The sequence below is a fragment of the Muscardinus avellanarius genome, assembly GCF_963383645.1.
Source record: "Muscardinus avellanarius genome assembly, chromosome: 11".
NCBI classification, from domain to species: domain Eukaryota; kingdom Metazoa; phylum Chordata; class Mammalia; order Rodentia; family Gliridae; genus Muscardinus; species Muscardinus avellanarius.
Window position 1 is genome coordinate 23,889,537 of NC_137797.1, and position 22,269 is coordinate 23,911,805.

The 22,269-nt window shown below is 41.5% G+C and overlaps 1 protein-coding gene across 17 annotated transcripts in view; it reads left to right on the forward strand.

The window, feature by feature from the left end:
* The window catches only part of ANKS1B (ankyrin repeat and sterile alpha motif domain containing 1B), a gene marked incomplete at both ends in the record, with an annotated part of 1,119,409 nt that overhangs the window by 1,034,115 nt on the left and 63,025 nt on the right, over window positions 1-22,269 (forward strand). For 8 of the 17 annotated variants that reach the window (XM_080705700.1, XM_080705710.1, XM_080705709.1 and 5 more), the window contains 2 exons: window positions 747-854; window positions 2,838-3,017. The exons of 4 other annotated variants lie outside the window; for them this stretch is intronic. In XM_080705700.1, coding sequence (XP_080561826.1) covers window positions 747-854; window positions 2,838-3,017 — 288 coding nt within the window. The remainder of the gene's footprint in view (window positions 1-746; window positions 855-2,837; window positions 3,018-22,269) is intronic. 5 more of the 17 variants (XM_080705716.1, XM_080705701.1, XM_080705702.1 and 2 more) reach the window with 1 other exon arrangement.

Below are 22,269 nucleotides of genomic sequence, written 5' to 3' on the forward strand. Positions count from 1 at the left end.
CTGAGCTGTTTGTCTCAAGCATTACCTTAGGCATTGGGATAAACATCCCAGCATCCTTCTCCCAGGGAGCACGCGTCGGCAGGGGGGTGTAAATAAAGTTATTTCCAAGTGATAAAAAGAAGTTAATCAGGCAGATCATAGCAGGTACTGGAGGTGAAGCTCTTTTAGCGGAGAGGCAGAGAAAGGTTTTTCTGGGGAGACACATTTGAGCGATGGACAGATGACAAGTCTCTGGTTACCTTAAAATCTTAGGGGAGCAGGGCTAAAAGCCCCACAGTGAGATTAATTATGGGTGTTGAAGGCTTCTAGGCCCGAGAGTGAGCCAGGTAGAGGGAAGGGACGCAGGGACATGGACGGAGAGACTGGCAATACCCAGTTCTGCTGGCTTTGAGGCCAGGTGGGGCTCAGATCTTATTAATACTAAGAGCGACGGGAAGCCAGAAGCCACTGGACAGTTTCCACTGCTAAGTGGGAGGAACTGGTTTGTGGTTTGATCAGTCTCATGGCTGCAGTGTCGAGAACAGAACACTCTCCGCTTTCCTGTCCCACCCTGGACTTTGGGGCTGCGTCTCCTTTCTACCTCTCTGGCCCCCAGGATGCTTCTGATTTCACACCCCGTCTCTCACAGGGGGGAGGGGGCTTATTTTACATAAATCTCTTTTGCTCTCCTTATGTTTTAAGACATATGAAAATCCTTTTTTTTTTTCCTCAAATGAAATAGTTAATACAAATACATGTTGTTTCAGGTTTTAAAAATCAGTTTGATTGGCCACAGGAAACGCATCTTGGCATCTCTGGGAGACAGGCTACACGACGACCCTCCTCAGAAGCCCCCTCGGTCCATCACCCTCAGGGTAAGCGCCGCCGCGGTTTTGGGCTCTGCTCTTATTCTCAAGAATTATGTTGTACAATAAAATGACTGAAGCAACGGGTCAGGAAATACAGGCCGTTTTCTACCTGGCTTAACATATCTGTATAACAAACAATTTTCCTTTAAAACAAGATTTGTCTCTCTGAATTAAATACACATTTTTGGAGATGTAGAAATACACTTATAATGAAATCCAGTCCTACAAACCACACCTCTAAAGAACCACTCCCTCACCGCCTACCCCACACCCCTATCCACACTGAGAGGAAATTAGTTTTCTGTGAGACTCCTCAAACCCACAGAAGGAAAATCGATTAAGGACCACAGCTAAGTAAAGATCAATTTAAAATTAACCTCAGGGTCTTCTGTCTCTCAAGAAGTGAAAATTGGCCATTTTTGCCCACTTCAAAAAAAAAATTCAAGTAGGGAGTCCAAAACTTTATTTAATAAATTATATTTATTCTTTCAGACATATCTTAGAATTATGGGATAGAAATGTAGAAACCATAGAAGCTAAAGTGCAGCTGGAAGGAAAGCAAGAAGGAAGTGGTAGAGGGAGAGAAAAATCAAATGAGAGAGATGGTTTCCTGGCCAAATTGCAGTGCAAGGGAGTAGCCATAGCCCCTGGGTCTCACGAGCCCTACAGGAACTTTTCTAAAATTCACCGTACAGCTGGGATCTCCCCGGCAAGCTGGAGAGTCGCCACTTGTTTCTCTTTGTTCAGTCCTGCACTTGCTTGCATCCAATTCCCTTCCCACAGGCAGCAGAAAAAGTAGCGATGGTGAATGATGAACACAAGCAGGGCCGGTAGACAGGACCACGCAGGTGAAATGCCTGTCACCTGTGAACTGCAGCCCACGGCAAGATGGCGTCAGGAAGGCAGGGACCCGGGCAGGGCAGGCGGTGTTAAGATACTGAGATTTGAAGGAGAAGAAAATACACTGATGTCATGGAATGCAAGACTTTAGGAAGGTGCCCGGGGGGGAGGGGTGATTATTGGGGGATCTGGGATGTCCTGGGATACATAGAGGCTACTTGAGGGCTTTGGGAGTAGAAATAGGATTTTTTTTAAATAGGGGAAAATGAGGCTAGGAAGAGAGTACTGTCTTGCCTTCTGTTGCTACACAGCCTTGCAGGCAGCTGTAGGGATCCTGGGCATAATCATGCTGAATGACTGGCTACAGAAGGAATTTCCAACTCACCTTGCCCACGTACCTCTCTTTTCTGAACCTCTGGCTTTGACTTCCCGGAAGAGACTTAAGGAGGCAACAAACAGATGAAAGCCAGAGAGTCCCGTTCAGAAGTGTAGGACCCAAGTCTGTCCAGGGAAATCGGGAATATCTCGGGAAGACAAGTCCTTGGGACTTGGCTCGATCCCAGTCCCCTCACCTGCACACACTAGAGCTCAGCCAGCTGCCGCCCCCCACCTCTGGCCAGCTTCCAGCCTGAGTCGTCTTTGCCATTGGCAAGCATCCTCTGTCATTATACGCATTGCTCTGCAGTCTGTACGTCGCGTGACATGCTGTGTTGCCATACTGTGTCCTCTTCCTGGCCCCACTGTCAGACCACTCGTTAGTGGAGGATCAAGACCCATTGGGTCCCACTCTAGCTTCTTGTCATAGCATCTACCCACAGTTCCCTGGTGAACACACACGATAGTGTGCGGGCGCCCAACAGGGGTGTGCCTCCCCCGGAGGGTGTCCTCCGTGCTGGTTTAACAAAACAGAGCTTGATTCGCTGTCATTTAAACTTTTGACCTGAAATCATTGGGGGGTGGGAAGTATTGACTTGATCACACCATTAATAAAAAAAATAAATAAAGGGTGGAATGTCTTCCATTCCTTGGCAGTTGATTGGAAAATGACTCCCCGTGCCCCAAAGTTTGTCTTGTCAGTATTTCGCAATTTTGAAGCCAAAGGTGAGCCACGAGAACATGGTATTTATTTCATGATGTATTTCCATTCAGGAACCCAGTGGTAATCACACTCCTCCTCAGTTGTCTCCATCACTTAGCCAAAGCACTTACACCACTGGTGGCTCCCTAGACGTTCCTCACATTATCATGCAGGGCGATGCAAGGAGGAGAAGAAATGAAAACTACTTTGATGATATTCCCCGATCAAAACTGGAGAGGCAGATGGCTCAGGTAAGGTACTCAAAGGCTCTGTGATATGTTTGCCTTGCACCCATACCAGGTAATGCATTCAAATATCGAACAGTAGCTTACAGTGGGTGCTCACTGTCCATGCCTAACTGGATCTTTGCCATTTTATAAAGTGTCTTTCATTCCCTGCTCTCTTGAACTAGCCTGAAACAGACCTTTCTAGGAGAGAAATATATATATACCTGTCACTCTTATCCATTCTTACCAAAGAAATTGTGCCTGATGTCACTGCACCCGCAGTCTTTGCTCCAAAGGGAACACTACTGTGTCAGATCACGTCATGATGGAAGTTGGTGATAAAGCTCTAGATGTCAAAGTGTAAGTTGGTTAGATATCAGTGTAAAAGTTGGGAGAAAAGGATTAAATTAATATAATGTTGATTTCCTCCCAAGCCTACATGTTGATATAATAAGCATTTTACCACTGGGCCTCATGCCATTCTCTATCGTCACCTTGAATAGCTGAAAATGATGACGCTGCCTGGCACAAATAATTGAAAAGAGAGATCGATGACAGTCAGACCTTTTCTAGTGTGTATGGACATCCAGTCCAGTCACTGGATCCTACTCAGAAATTTGGGTCAGCCATAGCCAAACAGCAACACTTTTCTTTAGGAATATTCGGGTGGGGAGCTAGCTCCGCAGCTTTGCCCCCAGATTCAAAGATACGGATGTGTTGTCAACTATCGGCAGAATCGACTCTTCTCATCCCCATTCTAGGTTCAAACTGATGTGCTAAGAGTCTTCTCTCTACCTCCCACACCTAAGATGAGACTCTCAGGGTGAAAATTTGACTGTAATTGCTTTGCCTGAGTTGTTAAATATTTTTCTCAAATGTTTGGTGAGATCCTGTTTTTAAAAGCCTTTGATAAACATTCCATGCTTCAGCTCACAAAAGAAAATTGTGAAGAGACTGTTCTAGAAACTATGGCTGTTCGGCCTGCAAACGCCTTGGCAAGAGAGGGAATGGGGTACTGTGTCTTCACTTTCTCAACATTGCATTGTTCTCAGAGCGTGGCAGTGTTGGGATTTGGGAAAATCTTTTATGAAAGGGAGGTGGAAAATACAAGGGAGACAAGAAAAGAAGGATTTTCCTGTTCTCTGTTGCTAGGTTTTGTCTTTACATCTTTATTATTGTATTCACTGAATTTCTCTTAAATAAGTATGAAAGCATTTTACTCTAAGCTATTCATTCATTCCCTGCTATTTGCTAATATTTGAGGATCACATCTGTCGTTCAGTTTCTCTAATGACAGCATTTCAGAGACCTGGCTTGTTTTAACCTTGAACCCTATAGTCTTTGAGTATGAATTCAAACATGGACTTTTCTGAGACCTCGTCTCCCCTGGGGAAGGCAGGATAATCTTAAATGAGAATTAGCCGTTATTGACTGTCAATTTCAGTGACAGCTGCTCCTATAATTTACAAAATTTCTCCACATAGGGCACTTTTATTTCCCAAAGAGGAATTAATTACTGTTTGCCTGTGTCCAAATAAATATACAGAGATAATCTAGCAAGATTGTTGTTGTTGTTGTTGTTTTAACTTTCTTCTTGCAATTCCCAAGCAGGGGCAGGGGTGCTTTGTGAACAACCCAAATCTTTTGTCCTGACATTCCAATCAGAAATTTATCCCTTATTATTAGGAATTGAACAAACTCTTATCTGGCCAGGTAAGAGAAGTCCAAAAGCAGACAGCAGAGTGGGATGAGCAGGCTGATGCGATGTAGTGAGCTGCAAAGCGCTCTGAGCGTGCTTACTCACCTCACAGGGAACTGACTACGATCGAATGACAGATAGAGATGTAGGCTCCATCTGCAACCCGGAGCTTATTAGAAGCTTTGTAAAATCCTGCAGTTCGGTTCAGCACTTTAGCTGCAGAGGAAATTGGAGATGGCACTACAGGAATCTAATCGATAAGAAAAAGGGATTCTGGGATTGCAACTCTTTAGACTGTATTAATTGCAGTTTCTAAATTTGCTTTTGAGAATGTCCTTTTAGCTCTGCAAGGCCAAAAATCATGGAGAAAAACACTCAAAAACAGTGCCATTCCAAAGCTTTAACCCGTCAAAGTATGAACTACTTGGTCATTTTGTTGTTGAACAATTCAATTTATGGTACTTTTCTACCACTTAACCACTCGGTTGACATTTTTTCTTAGTCTTTTTTTTTTTTTTGTCATCTGCTGTAATAATTTTTTAAATCCATTTGCCCTTTGACAACCTGAAATACTTGCTCAAGAACATACTCTTTCCTGAAGTTATATGTTAAGCCGATAAAAGTGGGTCTTCCTACAGACTTGAATTAGCAATTAAAATTCCTAGAAGCAAGCAGCTCGTTATACTTCATCCCAACCAGGAGCTCAGTTCCTGTGGCTCCTTCCCAAGGGGTTTCTCCCAGGAGCTTACTGTAGCCTGGTTAATGGTTGCCTAACCCATCTCTGTGCCCCACCGAAATGCAGAAGACCACCTCCAGGCCTTCTTTCTTAGTAGGTAGCCTTCTTTTAGTACCAACTAAAAGAAAGGAGGATGCAGTTGAGAGACAATTGCCAGACAGATTCACATCCTTAGAACTTCTTCATATTTAGCTGAGCCCTCACTGGACTGATTTGGAATTCTAGCCTAAGGCCAGAAAGCTTAAGTTCTTGGTGGCTGCAATAATTCATAGGTGTTTTGCCTTTTGAAGGTCTGCTTAACAGATGTTTGAGGGTGCTTTGCATAAATGAGAAAAGCAATGCTGAAAGTTAAATAGAGATTAATTTAATGTCCATTCCACCTATTAAATTTGTTTGCTAGCATATGATTAAAATGTAACACTAAAGTGGTGTTGATTCCTTGTTTTCAATGCAAACCAATATTGAAAATACCTGTCTCGGAATCCAGGAGATTTGTAAATATTGAGGCTACTGTTTGCTTTTATCCTGAATAAGCAATATTCTCACATCTGATTGTCTGAAATGAATATGTGAGAAACAAAATTGAGTTCAGCACTAGGAGCATTTTTCAAACCACCGAATGCAATGATGTAAACACATCTAAACAATGGGTTTTCAATAGTGCTGAAAAACATGGTTTCTCTGTTCTGTAATTCTAAATTGGACTCATTAGCCCAAAAGTTCTGATGTGCATCCCTGTTTACCTGCCCCTAATAAATAAATGTTGCACTCACATTTGTATAATTATACCATAATGTGCATAGTGCTTTTAAATTTCCAGCATATTGCAACATCTGTTTATCTCGTTTTAGCACAAACATGATGTCCTAAACACTATTGATGTGCAGATAGCACATGGCAGATCAGCACTTAATTCTCAGTTTTATGGAGATGAGAAAGTAATATAAATATGGCAACTATACCAAAAGGAGAAAAATATTTCTACCATCTAGGGTCTAATTGCAATTCTTAAGACATTTTCTTCAATGATACAAGAAGTTGAAGTGCTCTTAAAAATGAATAAAAGAATATGATGGAATTACGAAACTTTAGAGGCCACATTCTCCAGACTTATTTAAAAAGGAAAAAGTTTCAAATGCTGAAACTTACAACCATTTATAGCAGGCTCCCATTTACAGAAATACATATGGGAAAATGAAATAGTATGTGTTAGTGCCACAGAAAAAACTCAGCAGTAAGGTAAACACATATCTTTTCACAAACTACAGCTTAAGTGTTAGTGAGGAAAACCCATAATGTAGAACTCCTTGTATTTTGAATGCTGCCAATGAAATGAAAACAACCCCCCCCTCAAAAAAAAAAAACCCACAATACTGCCTGGGGCAATGTGTTAGGCGCTCTAAAGTCTTTTCTAATTTGTTTCTAAATCATTAGAGAGCCAATTCAGTTGAAAGTCTAATATTTCTTCATGTAAACAGAATTACTTAAGTATGACTAGATCAATTATTTCCTTATTTGAAGACATTTTACATAGATTAGTTCTACAATGCTCATTCTTTTGATATTAGTAAAGGAAAAGAAATTAAGCTGAGTCCTGCATTGGAAGCCCTGCGATGGCCAGGCCCAGGCCTCAGATCCCTCACGCAGCGCTTCCTTGAATCCTCACAGCACAGGAGGAAGCCCAGGGTGGCTGAATTTACCAGCCCCATAGCTGGTAAATGGTAGCACCGGGACTTTGTGACTATATAGCCCTGATGTGCTGTGAGCTGCCTCTGATTTCGTATCATTATAAAAGTCCAACAAATACTAATTTTCTGTATGTTATAATTGATTACATTTATGTAGGCACAGCATGCAGAGGATAAATCATGAAAAATTTAGTGAAAGTTTAATGAATCAGCTCATGGTTGTCACCACACAAAACTCCAGGGTTTATTTGTTGATCTTTCTAGTGGAGATTCTGCCCATCTTGGCAATGCTCTGTCCTCCCATGTTTGGGAAAAGCTTTGTGTGTAGGTGAGTGATCTACTCTGTACACAGAGAAGTTTTTTGCTTGGGGAGTTTCTCCAAATATTGGAAGCCGTTTCATTAGTAGCTTCTTCAGCTGGAGTTCTGAGCTGGTTTTCATCTGGCTGCAGGGGATGGAGAAAGTCAGGTGTTGTCTCTGAACTTCAGTTACCTTGTCTTTGAAGTGTGGATAATGACTGCTTCTCAGGTCTGTGTGTCTCAGATAATATATGGGAAAGCATATTCTAAACTGTAAAGCAATGGATTAATGAATGGATGGATGGATGGATGGATGGATGGATGGATGGAATGACTATAAATCAGATATATTACCTGTCAGTCCCTAATTCAAAGTTCCTTGATTCATTGTAGGGACAATCAATGCCAAAGGCAAGCATTCAGGTAGTTGTAGCATTTATAAAGCATCTCTCTGTCCCAATGTTGTTATGCTTAGAATGTCTATTAAGACTAGAATTGGAATATTCCTTTTGTTATTTTAATTATGTAAAGACAACGTCTGCAAAGGAGGACTTATGATGTAGAGAGATCTTCACAGAATGACCTCAAAACCAAGGAAAGCAGAGAACAGATTGGTCCTCCTCTGTCAATTAAAGTTACAAGAATATAAGAGAGAATTATCTTATGGTAATAATATGTTACTATTGTAATACGGTTATATAAAACAGAAAGAAATAGATTTTTTTCTTAAATGAAATCTACAACATTTTGAAATATATAGTACACAAAATTGTTAGCTAGAGAAGTATAGCTATCCCAGAAAGCCATGTGGCAAACACCTAGCTTTCTTTAAGAAAGAAAAAAGATTGTAATTTTTCCTACCCTATTTCTCCCGAGAAATAAGGCCTGTTTTTCCTAGAAATTCTACCCATCATTCTGGCATATGGAAATTCACAGAATCAACCTTCAGAAGATAACACAACTATATTGAAAGTAACAGCATCTTACAAAATGATCTCCCCCAAAACAGAAGCTTTCTTATTATTGCACTTTATCAGATATTTTTAATGTCCATAAGTTAGTGGCTAGTTTTTAATTTAGATTTTCATCACATATCTGCCACTTGAAAAGGCTCAGCCTATGATGTCTAATTTTTCTTTCATGAAGGTCCAAAGGGCAACACCTAACATTTAGGCACAGGAAGATAATACATAAAAAAGAAGAAATTCAGTAAGCTCTTCCATCAGGAGCTTCGGACTTGACAGCTGATTGGGGTGAGACACCCAAGCTTCTAAGATAACTTGAGATGTTGATGCTATCTGTGCCCTGTGCGAAGACAAGAACTCTAGACCAACAGCCACCTATTCCCTAAGCATCTTTCCAAGAAAAAGTAGAAGACATTGTTTTCATACTTGAAACTTAAACCTGAAGTGTTGCACACCTTGTTTATCTTCTCAAGTATATCTTCTCAAAATACACCCTGCTCTACTCATGACAAATACAGAGTTGGAAGTTCCAATATGGTTCATGTCTTGTCGACCCTGTACACCAAATCCTAAATAAAATAGGAGAAAAGGGAGAAAATTCAGATGGAGTCTTCTTAGTTTTTTATTTATCTTACAAGTCTAAATTCTTTTAGTCCCATTCAACTCCATCAAGCAGGCAAATGGATGGCTAGAGTTTGTCCTGACAGATCCCAGTCAGACCTAAATACCTTTAGTCATTTTGATAGAGGAGCTCTGAAGTTCCCACCTTTCGTTCAGACGCTGATGCTTAACCAAGGTGACTGTTTCCAATTAAAACACAACCACGGCTTTTTTTAAAAATCGATAGAAGAGATTCTATTTTAAACTGAATAAGAAATATGACAATCTATGAAACCCCTATTTCAGTGGAATTGACCTTGTGATTTTTAGTAGTGCCGTGGGCTTGCTAACTCTGAGCAGCTTGTTCTCAAAGAAGCACACTGGGCTATTTTTCCACCTGTTAAATTTTTTGAATGTTCCTCATTATGTTCAATCCTGTTCTTGAGTCTATGGGTCAGAGTTTTAGCCATTATAATACAACCTTGCTAAATTTTAAAGGGTAGAAGAATTCTCCTATTTTCCTTCTCCCGCTTTTTTTTCTTTATTTCCAGTGTTAAAAATAAAGAGAAGGGTTTTTTTTTTTTTTCATGTGTAGAGGATATAGGGATGATTGTCCAGTATTCTGTTAATTCTTTTGGTATGTGACTAAAGAAATATATCAGTAGGGACTCCTCTGGGTGCATGTAACAAAAATCCATGGCTTACGCAGAAAGGGCATGTTTTTGAATCCCTGCTGCAAAGTCCGGGTGGTCTTAGAGCTGCGTTCCCTGTGCTGCGCTGCTCTCGGACTCTCTTGCCTCAGCTCTTTGCTCCTCTGTGTCGGCTCTTTTCCCAAACAGTCTTTCTCTACATGTGGGGAGATTCAAGCCTGTATTAGTCAGCCTTTAGTTGCCGTGACCAAAATGCCTGACAAGAACAACTTAATGGAGGGAAAGTTTATTTGGGCTCTTGATTTCAGAGGCCTCAGTTCATGGTTGACTGGCTTTAAGGAAGAAACATCATGATAGAAGGACATGGCAGAGGAAAGTTGCTCAGCTCATGACAGCTGGGAAGGAGAGAGAGAGAGAGAGAGAGAGAGAGAGAGAGAGAGCGAGCGAGCGCCAAGGATAGATATAGCCCCTGAACTCATGCCTCCAGTGACCTATATTCTCCACTATGCCCCACTTGCCTGTAGTTTTCACTACCTCCCACTTAGTCCTTTCAAATTCTCTCCATCAGATAATTTGATTGGTCCATTCAGATTACTCCATCCAATGTATTTATCCACTGATGATGTCGGAGCCCTCAGGACCCAATCATTTCACCTCTGAACATGGCTGCCTAACACTTAAACTTTTGGAGGACATATCAGACTCAAACCATAACAAAGCCAAATTCCTACTGAGTTTGAATCTACAAGAAAGAGAGCTTATCCTGCTAGGGGTTCCCCCCAAAATAAGTTTCAGAATTGAGTCTTCTGTATTCATATCAGCCTAGTTTGGATAACTAGTCAATTCTTGAGCTAATCACAAAGTGTGTGTGTGTGTGTGTGTGTGTGTGTGTGTGTGTGTGTGTGGTGTTGTTGTGCTAGGGAGGGACCTCCTCCTGTGGTTGTGGTTACCAGAAGTAGAACTAGTTTCTAAGCAGACAGAAATAGCAATAGTGGGCGACTGAATCAACTCACTTTGACTTTCCAGTTCTAACAATGTCTGGTAGAAATGATTACATCACATAGGTGTTGATTTCATTTTTTCCACAATTAATTTGATGAGCTTTTTAGAATGCCAGGTTTGAAGTAATGAGATCAGGGTTAAAATTCCCATCTCTGATATCTATTACTTCTATAACCTTGGGCAAGCCTCTTAGTTACTCTGAGCCTTTGTTCTCTCCTCATTCTCCTCTCCTTCCTCCTCCATTTTTTCTTTTTCTTTCTTTCTTCCTTTTTTTTTTTTTTTTTTTTTTTTTTGTACGTGTGTGGGAGGAATGGTACCGGGAATTGAACCCAGGGACAGTCTACCTCTGAGCTACATCCTCAGCCCTTTTTAATTTTTTTTTTTAAACAGGGTCTCATTAAGTTGTTGCATGCTGGCCTCGAGCCTGGGATTCTGTCTCAGCCTCCCAAGTATGAGGATTACAGGTGTGCACCACCGCATCTGGCTTAGTTCTCTCTTTCTCGCTCTCGCCCTCGCTCTCGCCCTCGCTCTCTCTTTTTTTTTTTTTCCGGTAGTACTGGGGTTCCTGGAAGCCCTTCTACTTCCGGGCTACACTCCCAGACCTATTTTATACATTTTTTAAATTTGGAAACAGGGTCTCTTAAGCCAGCACGGCTGACTTCGAACCTGCGCAATCCTCCTGGCTCCACCTCCCAAGCGTGGGGATTACAAGCGTGCGCCACCGGCCCGGCTCAGTTCTCTCTTTTTATTTATTTATTTATTTTTATTTTTATCGTTATTATTATTATTATTATTTTGGTGGTACTGGGGTTCCTGGAAGCCCTCTACCTCCGGGCTATGCTCCCAGACCTATTTTATACTTTTTATTAATTTGGAAACAGGGTCTCTCAACCCAGCACCGCTGACTTCGAACCTGCGCGATCCTCCTGTTTCCGCCTCCCAAGCGCAGGGATTACAAGTGTGCGCGCCACCATGCCCGGCCCAGTTCTCTCTTTTTAAAGTGAGATTAATAACCACTCGAGTATTTGCCAAAACATCTTGCAAACTCTGATGAGATATATTTATGTTGCGTAGATATTATTATTTTGAGATAATTCCTAGTTTTAATCTGCAGTATGCTTTTTCAACTGCAACTGAAAATAAATGCATTTTAAAGTAAAATAGAATTTAGCTATGTTTTACAAAACTATTTCTATTTTCTAGCTTGTAAGCTTAAACTAATATTTCTCCATTGTTGTGGAAACAATAGCTCTTATGAATACAAACACTAACCAAAAAATTTCTATCCATGTTATTAGCTGATTAGCATTGGAGCTCTTTAGAAAAGGACATATGATTGACATGCATACTTAAATATTTTTAACAAGTCGGGTGTGGTGGCACATGCTTGTAATCCCAGTACTTGAGAGGCTGAAATGAGAGGATTACAGGTTTGCAGCCAGCCTCAACTACTTAGTGAGGTCCTCTGCAACTTAGTGAGACCCTGTTTCAAAATAAAGAATACGAAATAGGGCTAGAGGTGTAACTCAGAGATAGAATGCTCCTTGGTTCAATCCCCAGTACCTCAAAAAGATATATTTTTAATAATGTGAAGTAAAATCTTTCTGAATTAGTGTATTTCAAAATGTGTAATTGTATTTCATTATAAATATTTGAGCCAGGCATGGTGACACTTTTGCAATGTCAGTACTTGAGAAGCTGAGACAGGAGGATTGCAAGATCACGGCCAGCCTCCACAAAACTTGGTGAGACCCTGTTTCAAAATAAAGAATCAAAATGGGACTAGAGGTATAGCTCAAAGATAGAATGCCCCTGGATTCAATTCCAAGTACCCACACAAAAAAAATCGTATACTTTTCTGGCTGTGTAAAGCTAAGGCCTAATGTTTCCTTAGTCATTTTTTTTATTCCCCTATGATAAGCACTCTGTAAATATTTCTTGACCAGATTTGTTTTTATAAGGTTAAGGTAAAACCACAGTGTACTAGTATGTGCCAGACTGAACACAAACTGCTGAGGTCTCGAATCTTTAAGGGAAACTACTGCCTGGACTAGTCACATATCACCTGCCTTGCTTAGCTCTGGTAGTTCATTGTTGTCATCGTCAGACCCAGCACTGATTACTGTAGCTTTTCAATGAAGAAAGTGAGGCAGAGAGTTTTTGTTCCCTGCTTTACGCAGGATCACAAGAACTAGGCTCAGGATTCAAACTCGGACAGTCTGACTTCACAGCTCTCACTTGAACCATGTGCTAAAGAGTGCTCCAGGTTGTCTACAAACTGGGTACCAGCAGGTGTCACGCAACCTAGAAATTCTAAAAACCCCAAAGTTTTCAGTGCAATGTTTTAAGACCACTGAAAAATTCTATTAACAATAGATCTAATACCTTATATAAATACAAGGTTAGCAGAGAATTGAACCTCCAAGTTAGAAAGGATAAACATTGTATTAGAAGAAAATCCCTTGCTCTTGACATCCAGTGTTTTATTCTTTAAAAGTCAGGGATGGCAAACAATTGCTTCACGTAAGCCACTGTGAGATGATGTGACCTCCTTTCTATATGACTGTTTCAACGAGGTTCAATGTAGAAGCACAGAATTTCCAGTAACTTAACATTTCTCTGTATACGTGACTGGCTAGAAGAGTCTTAAGCACTTTTGTTAAAGAAAAGCAGAGAATTCCATGGTGCAAAGGGGCCTCAAAACATCCATAGCCCTGTCTTTTAATTTGATGCAAGCACCCTTTCTTGTACATCCTTGACAGACACAGACACGTTTCTGCTTCAGCTTGTCACCGGAGCGCTGGCTTCCTCTTCGTCAGGCTGTGCCCTCGTTGGGAAAGTTCTAAGTGGCACAACTTATGCTTTATATTAAATTGAAATCAGTCTTCCTAGAACTTTCCTACATAGTTAATGCAATCTGGCACAACAAAGAATAAATCTGCTCCCTTTTGCTGAGAATAGTTAAGACTGAAGACAATTTGATATCTTCTCCTCTCTATACTAAACCTATCCAGTTCCTTGCCAACATGGTTCTGGTAAGTGGGATGTTAACAACACAGCAGCCCGGTTCTCCTGCTCTGGTATATCTGCTTAGTTGATGTATGTGTTTAGCGACATTAACATATTATTAATTCTTACTGAGCTGTCCTTAATGAAAATTCCCCAGCCTTGTCAATGGCCATGAACCATCATCCCTTTCTTCTCAACTCTCAACAGTGCTGGATTTTACATTTACATTATTCCCTTCCAGATAAAATGGTTGTTTCAAGTTGTTTAGCCAGTAATTCTAGAGAATCAAAACCTTGTTTGAACTTGGTTGGCGCTATGTATATCACTGGTAATGTGTTAATTCAAAAAGCTTACCTTTTAAAACCATACCTCTCGCCAGGCATGGTGGCGCACGCTTGTAATCCTTGCGCTTGGGAGGCGGAGACAGGAGGATTGCACAGGTTCGAAGCCAGCTGTGCTGGCTTAAGAGACCTTGTTTCCAAATAAAAAAGTATAAAAATAGGTCTGGGAGTGTAGCCCGAAGGTAGAAGGGTTTCCAAGAACCCCAGTACCACCAAAAATAAATAAATAAATAAATAAATAAATAAATAAATAAATAAAATAAAACCATACCTCTCAAGTCATCCTCCAAAGAAGTGAATGAAACTTCCAACTAGGTAGAATGAAGGGAAGACCTGTGTAGGCTTCTCCAGTGACCTTTTATATTGGAATTGTCCAAAAAGATTGTTCGATTATTTGACTGGACTTTGTTTTCTCATGTTTCCCACAAGGATAAAATGAGGAAATAGTAGGTCCCAAGAAATGCCACTAAATGAGGGGCTTTGGCCAATACCTCTTTCAACAAGAAACAAGAAAAAAATGTTGAACATACAGTTAATAAGAAATTCAAGAAAATGACAGCCTCAGTTTGCAAGGAAAGAACCTAAAACCTATTTCAAAGAGTTGTTACAGGCCTTTAAAAATGACTCTTCAAAAATCTCATTTCTTTGCAGCCATTTGTGTTACGATAAAGAGCTGATCACTGCTTTTCTGAATAAGTTATTAATGTTTTCTGGTTTGTACTGGTCCTGAAAATGTTTGCATTAGTGGTGATGGCATTTAAACTTTAAAATAGAACAAGTAAAATAGTTCATGTTATTATAAACCATGTGATTCCAATGGTCTTAAATTCCCTGCAATACCTAGAGGACTGGGGAGCTGCACAGTGAGGTCTAGAGTATACCCACAACCTTCTCTTTTCCCCCAATAGTCTCTTTTTTTTCCCATGAAGAGATTTAGTAAATAATTGTGTCATGCCATTAAAGGTTACAACTGTCCTATTACGGATAATCTCTACAAATGGATAACAAGAATGTCATGAGCCTGTAGTCCTCACCTACTTTGGCACCTGAGGGCTTGTTTTAAGTACTGTCAGGAGCAGAATCAGAGTTATCAAGGACAAGTAAGAAAGGGAAAGGAGAATGGAGACAAGGAGGGAAGGGGATAGGTAGAAAACTCTTAAACTTGAGCAAGCAGTATTGGCAGTTTCATATGCCAGTGGACGTATGGTGAGACCACGTGTCTTATATGCTTCTTCATCTTCTTAGTAAGTTGATTAACACTGAAGCTTTTTTTTTTTTTTTTTTTTTGCGCTACTGGAGATGGAATCCAGGGGCATTCTACCTCTGAGCAACACCTCCAGCCCTATCTTTTACACTTTATTTTGAAACAGGGTCTTACTGAGTTGCAGAGGGCCTCCTTAAGTAGCTGAGGCTGGCTTCAAACCTGCATAATCCTCCTATCTCAGCCTCCCAAATGCCGTGATTACAAGCGTGTGCCACCACACCCGGCCATGGAAATCTTTTATAAAGAGGGTCAGTTGTACATTCATTTCTCTCTTTTTCTCTTTAGAACTAGAAATAAATAGATCCAAGCCCTGAACTTGTAAAGTTGACAGTGGAGTTGAAGAGAAGAATCTAAATCACATGAAGTTAGTTGTTGGAGGGCTGTGCATGTATCTCAAAACTCCATGGAAAGAGGGGAAGACATCTTTTGTATGGCAGCAGGGCAGAGGAAATGATCAGATGCTGGCCCCCGGCCGAAGAAACGAAAGGTTCTGATTCTCTGATTTCCAAGCAGGGTTCAGGTAGTGCCTGTGGAAGAAGCAGCCGCAGGCTGTCATTGCTGGGAGGAAATAACGCATCGAAGGCGTTGGGCGCGCTGTTGATTGGCTGCACCAAGTTCCTTTGACTTCATCCTTTGACAGATGTCAGATCTAAGTGTCTGCCCCTGGAGCTGCCGAGTGTGCTGACTACTGGCCGAGGCTTCCTCTATGGAAGCACCCTTTTTTCTTCTGCCTTTGAAGCTGTTTTGTTTTTCAACTTTGCTTTGTTTTATTTTAGAAGCACTGACATCCAAGAGAAGGAATGGACTTCATTATTCCTTTAGCTTTCACTCTGAACTGCTCATATTTCTTGTTGAATCCTTTCTGGTCAATTTCTGAATACCCCGAAATGGTAAAAGTATTATGACTAACAGGAAAGAAACAGGAAAAAGTCCTTTTTTTTTTTTCAGGGCTAGAACAAGGCAGAAAATTTCATCTCTGATAGAATCTTACTGGAGGGCTCTATTCATAAAGTTTCTTTATTAAACTAGCTACATGGCATTGGTAGACTCCCAGAAGGTTTCCAGAGCCTAATTGGTATGGTTCAGTCGATGGAGCTGTCATCAGCTTCCTCTGTCTAAAGACTCACCCTCAGACTCTCAACCCCAGCTTACTACTGGCTCTGACAGAGGAGAAAGGCTTGTGCCCATTGCAATTTCCATTCTGTAAACCTTGGTGAAAAGCAGGGTGATCCTTACTCACTTTGCAATCCATGCCTTGTGTGCAGTAAATGACCAGTAACTATTTGGGGATGAATATTAGAGTACCAGGGAGATAGGGTCTTAGGCTCTAAACGTTTTTTAAACTTTAGATTTCTGCTCGAAGAGCAGTCCTTTGACAGCACTGGGGGCAGAGCCTTGGTTTGGATAAAAGATTCAGGGATTGTTGGGGAAGGCTTCTCTGAAGGTGACATTGGAACAGAGCAGGCAGGCATGAAGGAGCTGGCCCTGCTACTCAGGGAGGACGAGGAACAAAGGTGGCCGCTTTAAAGCAAGAGTGTGTGCAGCTGTCAAAGACAGAGCAAACTGGAAGAAGATCTAGAGAAGAGAAAAGTAGAGACACAAGGCAACGTAGGAACCAGAGGATGGAGAACCTTGCAGAGGTCCTTGTGAGGACTCTGGATTTTCTTCTCAGTTAGTTGGAGCTGGGTGCCATGATCTGGCTCTCCTTTGGTTCTTGTTTTGAGAGTGGGCACTAAGGGGCCAGGGTAGAAATGAAATAATCCAGGTGGTCATAGGAAATTCTATGGGATTTGCTGCCAGATGGAGCTTGGAACATTGAAGAAAGGACGGCTCCAACATTGAGGCAGAGCAACTGAAAGAATGGGGCTGCCGTTTGCCGAGATAAGAATGATCCTAAGTAAGGTGAGGTTGTCGGGAGCTTGTTTTGGAACATTGGTTGATAACTTAAGATGCCCATTAAGTGTCAAAGTAGAGATGTCAGGTAGGCAGCTGATGTCCAAGCTAGAGCTCATGGGGGAGATCTAGAGTAGAGAAGCAAACCTGCAAGTCAGGACTGGACAAGGCTATCCAGTACAGCCAGGATGTGCTGGAGGTGGGTCCAGGATGAAGCTCCAGGGAAGGTCAGACTGCAAGATCTGGCAACAGAGGCTGAGGAGTGGACGGACAAAGCATGTCACCTAGGTCAAGGAACAGCTGTTTCAGCAGAGTGGGGACAGGTGAGGACAGGAAGCAAGAGAGCGTAGGGCACTATGGACACCTCTCTTGAAGGGTTTTGCTTGACAAAGAACAGAGAAATTGATCTGGAGAAGGAGGAGGATGTTGGTGAAAGGTTTTGTCTGCCTTTTAATGGAAGATGTTATAGCACTTTTTGAAAATGTTCCAGTAAAGAGGGCAAAGCAGATGATAGAGAGAAAATTTATTTTAAACTACTTCATTGCTACCAATTGAGCAGAAAAGAAGTTCACCTTCAGGAGAAACACTTGGGAGATAATTGATATTCTTTTTACCTTGTGTTTAAATTTGAATACAATTATGTTGTGTTTTCTGAACTGAAACCATGGTAACCGGAGGTACAAGATGATACCAAGAGCAAGATGTGTGTTGTACTTTAAGGAAACATTTCCAGAGCCAAAGAGAGGCCTGAACTAAAGATAAAACTACGCATCTTCAAATAGGTATTGGCTTCATCATCAAAGGAGTAAACATTAAATTATTGATAATCTCTTAGTTATAAGACTTCTGTATCTTAACCTCCATTTGTTTGGATTTCGTAGTAATTCAGATAAACCAATTTAGCACTTGCAGTGTATGTGGGGGGGGGGGGTGAATCTCTCCAAGTCACCCTCTGACGTAGAGGTGTGCTCATGACAAATGTTCCTTCTCTCTTCAGCAAGGTTGGCAGTCCTTTGTCAACCTTCATCAGGCAAAATGAGGATTCTTCTAACAAGAAGTCTCCAAGATTAATTTCTGGTGTACGTTGCCAGAAGTGTGTCAGCAGCAACACTTCCCTAAAGACACCAGGGGCGTCATAGAGTAGACCAGTGACTAATGATAAGGAGCCACATCAGTGCCTGCAGTTTGTAGAGTGCTCTGCTAACTACCAAGGACTTTTGAATAGATTGTAAGATTCCATTCACTCAAAAAAAAAAAAAAAAAAAAAAAAAAGATGTTTGGGGACCTTCTGGGTTCCGGGCCTGAGAAATTTGCCTCTGAAAATGTTTCCTCTCATGAAATTCTACCTGAGCTGTGCACCAACGTGGTGAAATAAGTAGGTCAAGAATTCTTCTTTGCAGATGAAGATACTCAAGTAAAGTTTAATTAAAACCTGGCTTTCAATTGCTGCTGCTTTTCCAGGAACTTGGGCTCCAGATGAAATTTTTATCTCTGGTATCTTATTTTCTTTCTCAAAACTTTTCAAAACTCAGGTTTTTTTTTTTTTTAATGCATGTTGGACCCCGAAATATTGCCTTCATAAATATAAATTTCTGCAGTAGAAACTCTCCTCACTTAAAAATTCATTCCAGCAGCCAGGGTCATAGCACTGTGTCCAGGAGGAGAGCAATTTTACCATTTCTTATTAGAAATATACCAGTTACAGCTGGTCTGCATGAAGTGGCTGCTCTGGGAACCTGGTAAATTATTTATTGTCAACAAAATGGCTGGGATGTTTAGAATATATCTACTTTTAAAAATTCCTAAGAAGAGAATTAATTTTCTTTATTTACTTTAAGCCCTATTTTTTAAAATCTAACTTTTGTGCTGATTCGCACAACTATTAACAGAGGTTTTGCTTTTTCTGTATTTAAGACATAGCTTTATAAAGGGAAAATAGTCATAACTTCTAAATATGTATAGAAGCTATGCATGAACTCTCTTCAGCATATCTGATTAGAGGTGAGTTTTTTTAATTTGGTTCATCAAGACAATTAATTTTGTAAAATAAAATAAGCATGGCACGGGGTCCTCTCTTCCCTTTGACCTCTGCTAATATTCTGTGACTATCAGAAGGTAACACTCATATAAAGGCCACTAAGTGGGCACCATCCTGGAGGCTTTGAGTTCCACACATTCTAGAGAGGCTGCACGGCCAGTAATGGAGCCAGACATCTGCTCAGGGCTTACCAAGAGGTGTTGACTTCTCCACTGCCACAGACAGCCACTGTCCACAAGCAGTCAAGATCAGCTGGTGCCAGGAAAGGCGGAGAGCTGTCTGAGCCTCTAAGCAAAGGGCTGAATTGTCTCCTTCTTTTCCATGGGAGAGGGAACAGAGTATATTCCACACTCTCCCAGCCTATTAGTAAGAAGGGGCCAGGGTGGGGTAGTGTGCATTGAGAGTGAGGGGTGCCAGCCAGGAGGGGAAACTGGCATCTCTTTCCATGGCTACATTTCCAATATGCACATAGTACCTACCAGCCTGAGAAGAGAAACTTGGAGGGAGATGTCCTGACAGAGTGAGGGGTTGGGAGAGCAGCTGCCCTCCCACCGTTGTGCATGACAAGGAGGTATACATGTCCTGTGGGTCTTGTGGACATGCATCAGGAGGCTGGGGTGGTTACACTTCGCCCCCACCTTAGAATTTGCTGAAAAGCAGTGACGACCATCAGAGAGAATTCAGCCCTCCTTCCCAGCTAGACCCAGGAAAGAGGTTGAACATGGGGTAGGGAATATCCCAAGAGAGCCCTCACCAGCCTACCCCTCCCTCCTAGGGGAAAACAAAACACACCCAAGTCTCTTTTACACTTGTGTATCAGCCCCAAGCCTCCCCCAGGGTGAGGGAAGAGAAATTTAGAATCAGGTATGAAGTAGGTTCCATACCAAGTGGATTCTTTGTGAGCCAAAGTGACCAGAAAGCTATGCAGCCTGCCCAAAATGTGAAGGGGCACAATGCATATCAGGGTGGAGAGATCAGGTATGGCCCAATTGGGAGTAATGACTGGAGAACAGTAAAACTTGTAGGAGTTTGGACCCTGTGGCGTTGAGACTGTTCCATGATGTAGCTACATTTTGAGATATTCAGTCAGGCTCAATCAAACATGTTCCCTATAACTGGAGCCTGCTGCTGAAGTTGGTAACAGGCTTGCACCCCTTCCGAGCCATCCCAGCAAGCTGACACCAGTGCCACTACGCCATATGGCCTCACCAGGCCACTTAAGCTGAGTATTGGTGACAGGTGGTCTGTGAGTTAGCACAGGCACTAGAATATCAAATTTGGGGAAGCTAGAATTTATAGAATGGTGAAAGTACTGAAAAGGTTTCAGGCATCCCAGAAGTATGTTCGGTGCCAGTTAAAATGGAATAGATTTTTTTTAGTTTTTATATTTATGTGGAACATATTGAAAATGGCATACATTTAGTCTGTGCTTGGTGCCCTCTTCCCAAGTTGAGTAGAACAAAGACTTAATTTGAAAGTCTTTAGAACTTACAAATGCCCAATTTAGTTTTTAATGTCTCTTAACTATTTCCAAGTTTTCTCTACGTGGTGCATGGATTTTTCACATTATTTTTTCAAATGAGTATAATTCTGCTTCAGCCTTTTAACCAATATCATCTTTACTGAACTCAGGTACCTTAAAAATAAACAAAATTTGTGCCATAAGGCATACATCCTCTTAAAACTGTTAACTACAATTTGTCATCAAGTCTAACATTTTAGATAATTGTATATTGGTCATTTACTTGTTAAAAAATCAAATTAAATTTAGGGCAAATTAAGAAAATGGAATAGAGGTAGAGAGTGTATAACTGGTAATGTATGCCCTTGGGTTTTATACCCATGGATTCAACCAACCGCAGACCAATTATATTTGGGGAAAAATTGAATCAGCACTGAAATGTACACACATTTTTCTTATCATTATCCCCAAACAATGCAGCCTAACAACTACTTACATAGCACTGATACAGTACTTGATATCATAAATCATCTTGAGTTGATTTAAAATACATGGGAGGATGTGTGTATGTTATATACAAATATTCTCCCATTTTATATAAGGGACTTGAGCCTTCTTGGAATTTGGTAGCAGGAGAGGGTCCTGGAATAAAATACAAAGGGGCAGCGATGATAACTGTATTTTAAATCAGATGACAGCTATTGGAGACATCATTGGAGGGATTAATGGGCCCAGAATTGACTTGCCAGAGAATTAATTTTTGAAAGTTAAAAAGAGTAAGACACCCCTATTGTTGGGGGGGGGGGGGCATGACATGAAGCTTGGAGAGAGGACCAGAATGGCAGAATAGGTTTAAGTGGGAGGCAGTCCAAGGCAGATCCTTTTGGTGGGATCCCAGAGATCTCGCTTACACAGTGCAAGTTACCTGGCTCTGTCTACAGTAAGCCATCCCAGTGACAGGGATGGAAAGCAACTGTGCAGGTGTGGGTGGAAACACTGTTGGAACTGGAGAGAGAGAAGTTAAATTCCTGGCATTCCTGGGAGGATGTTGGTAATGGAAACTAAAGAAGAATCAGCTTTTTCTTTTCCTTAGTTTGTTGGTGATACCATTCTTTGCTGGGTCTCTAAGCCACCTTATGGGTGTGGGCTTAGCTCCTTCCCACAATGATCCTTGTCCAATCCACATGTGAACTCTGAGGATGCTCATAGTACTTGCTGAGTACGTTCAGGCACTCTGCAATTTTCTGTGAGTCAGTTTCATGGTATCTTTTTAAATCAGGGCATTCAGGAGGAGAGCCCTGAAAGGGTCAGGCTAAAAGCCCCACCAGGTTATTTGGTGGTTTCTGCTACAACCCATGGAGAAGAATGTTGGTTAGTTTGGCTCTGAGCAAACATTATGCCATAGGTTGTTGATGGTGTGCTGAAGAGCCCCAGTTGCAGGGTTGATGCATTAGACTCACAGACAATGTCCCCAGAGGAAGCTTCTCCATCCCGGTGCCCCCCACTCCAGCATCCTCCCAACACCTCCACCTTTGCTCGAACAGCTGCAAGCAAACTGACACTTAATTGGCCACAGGGTTTTGCCTTTGAGAACTCTGGAGGCATAAACATCTTCCAGGTTCACCAGGTGG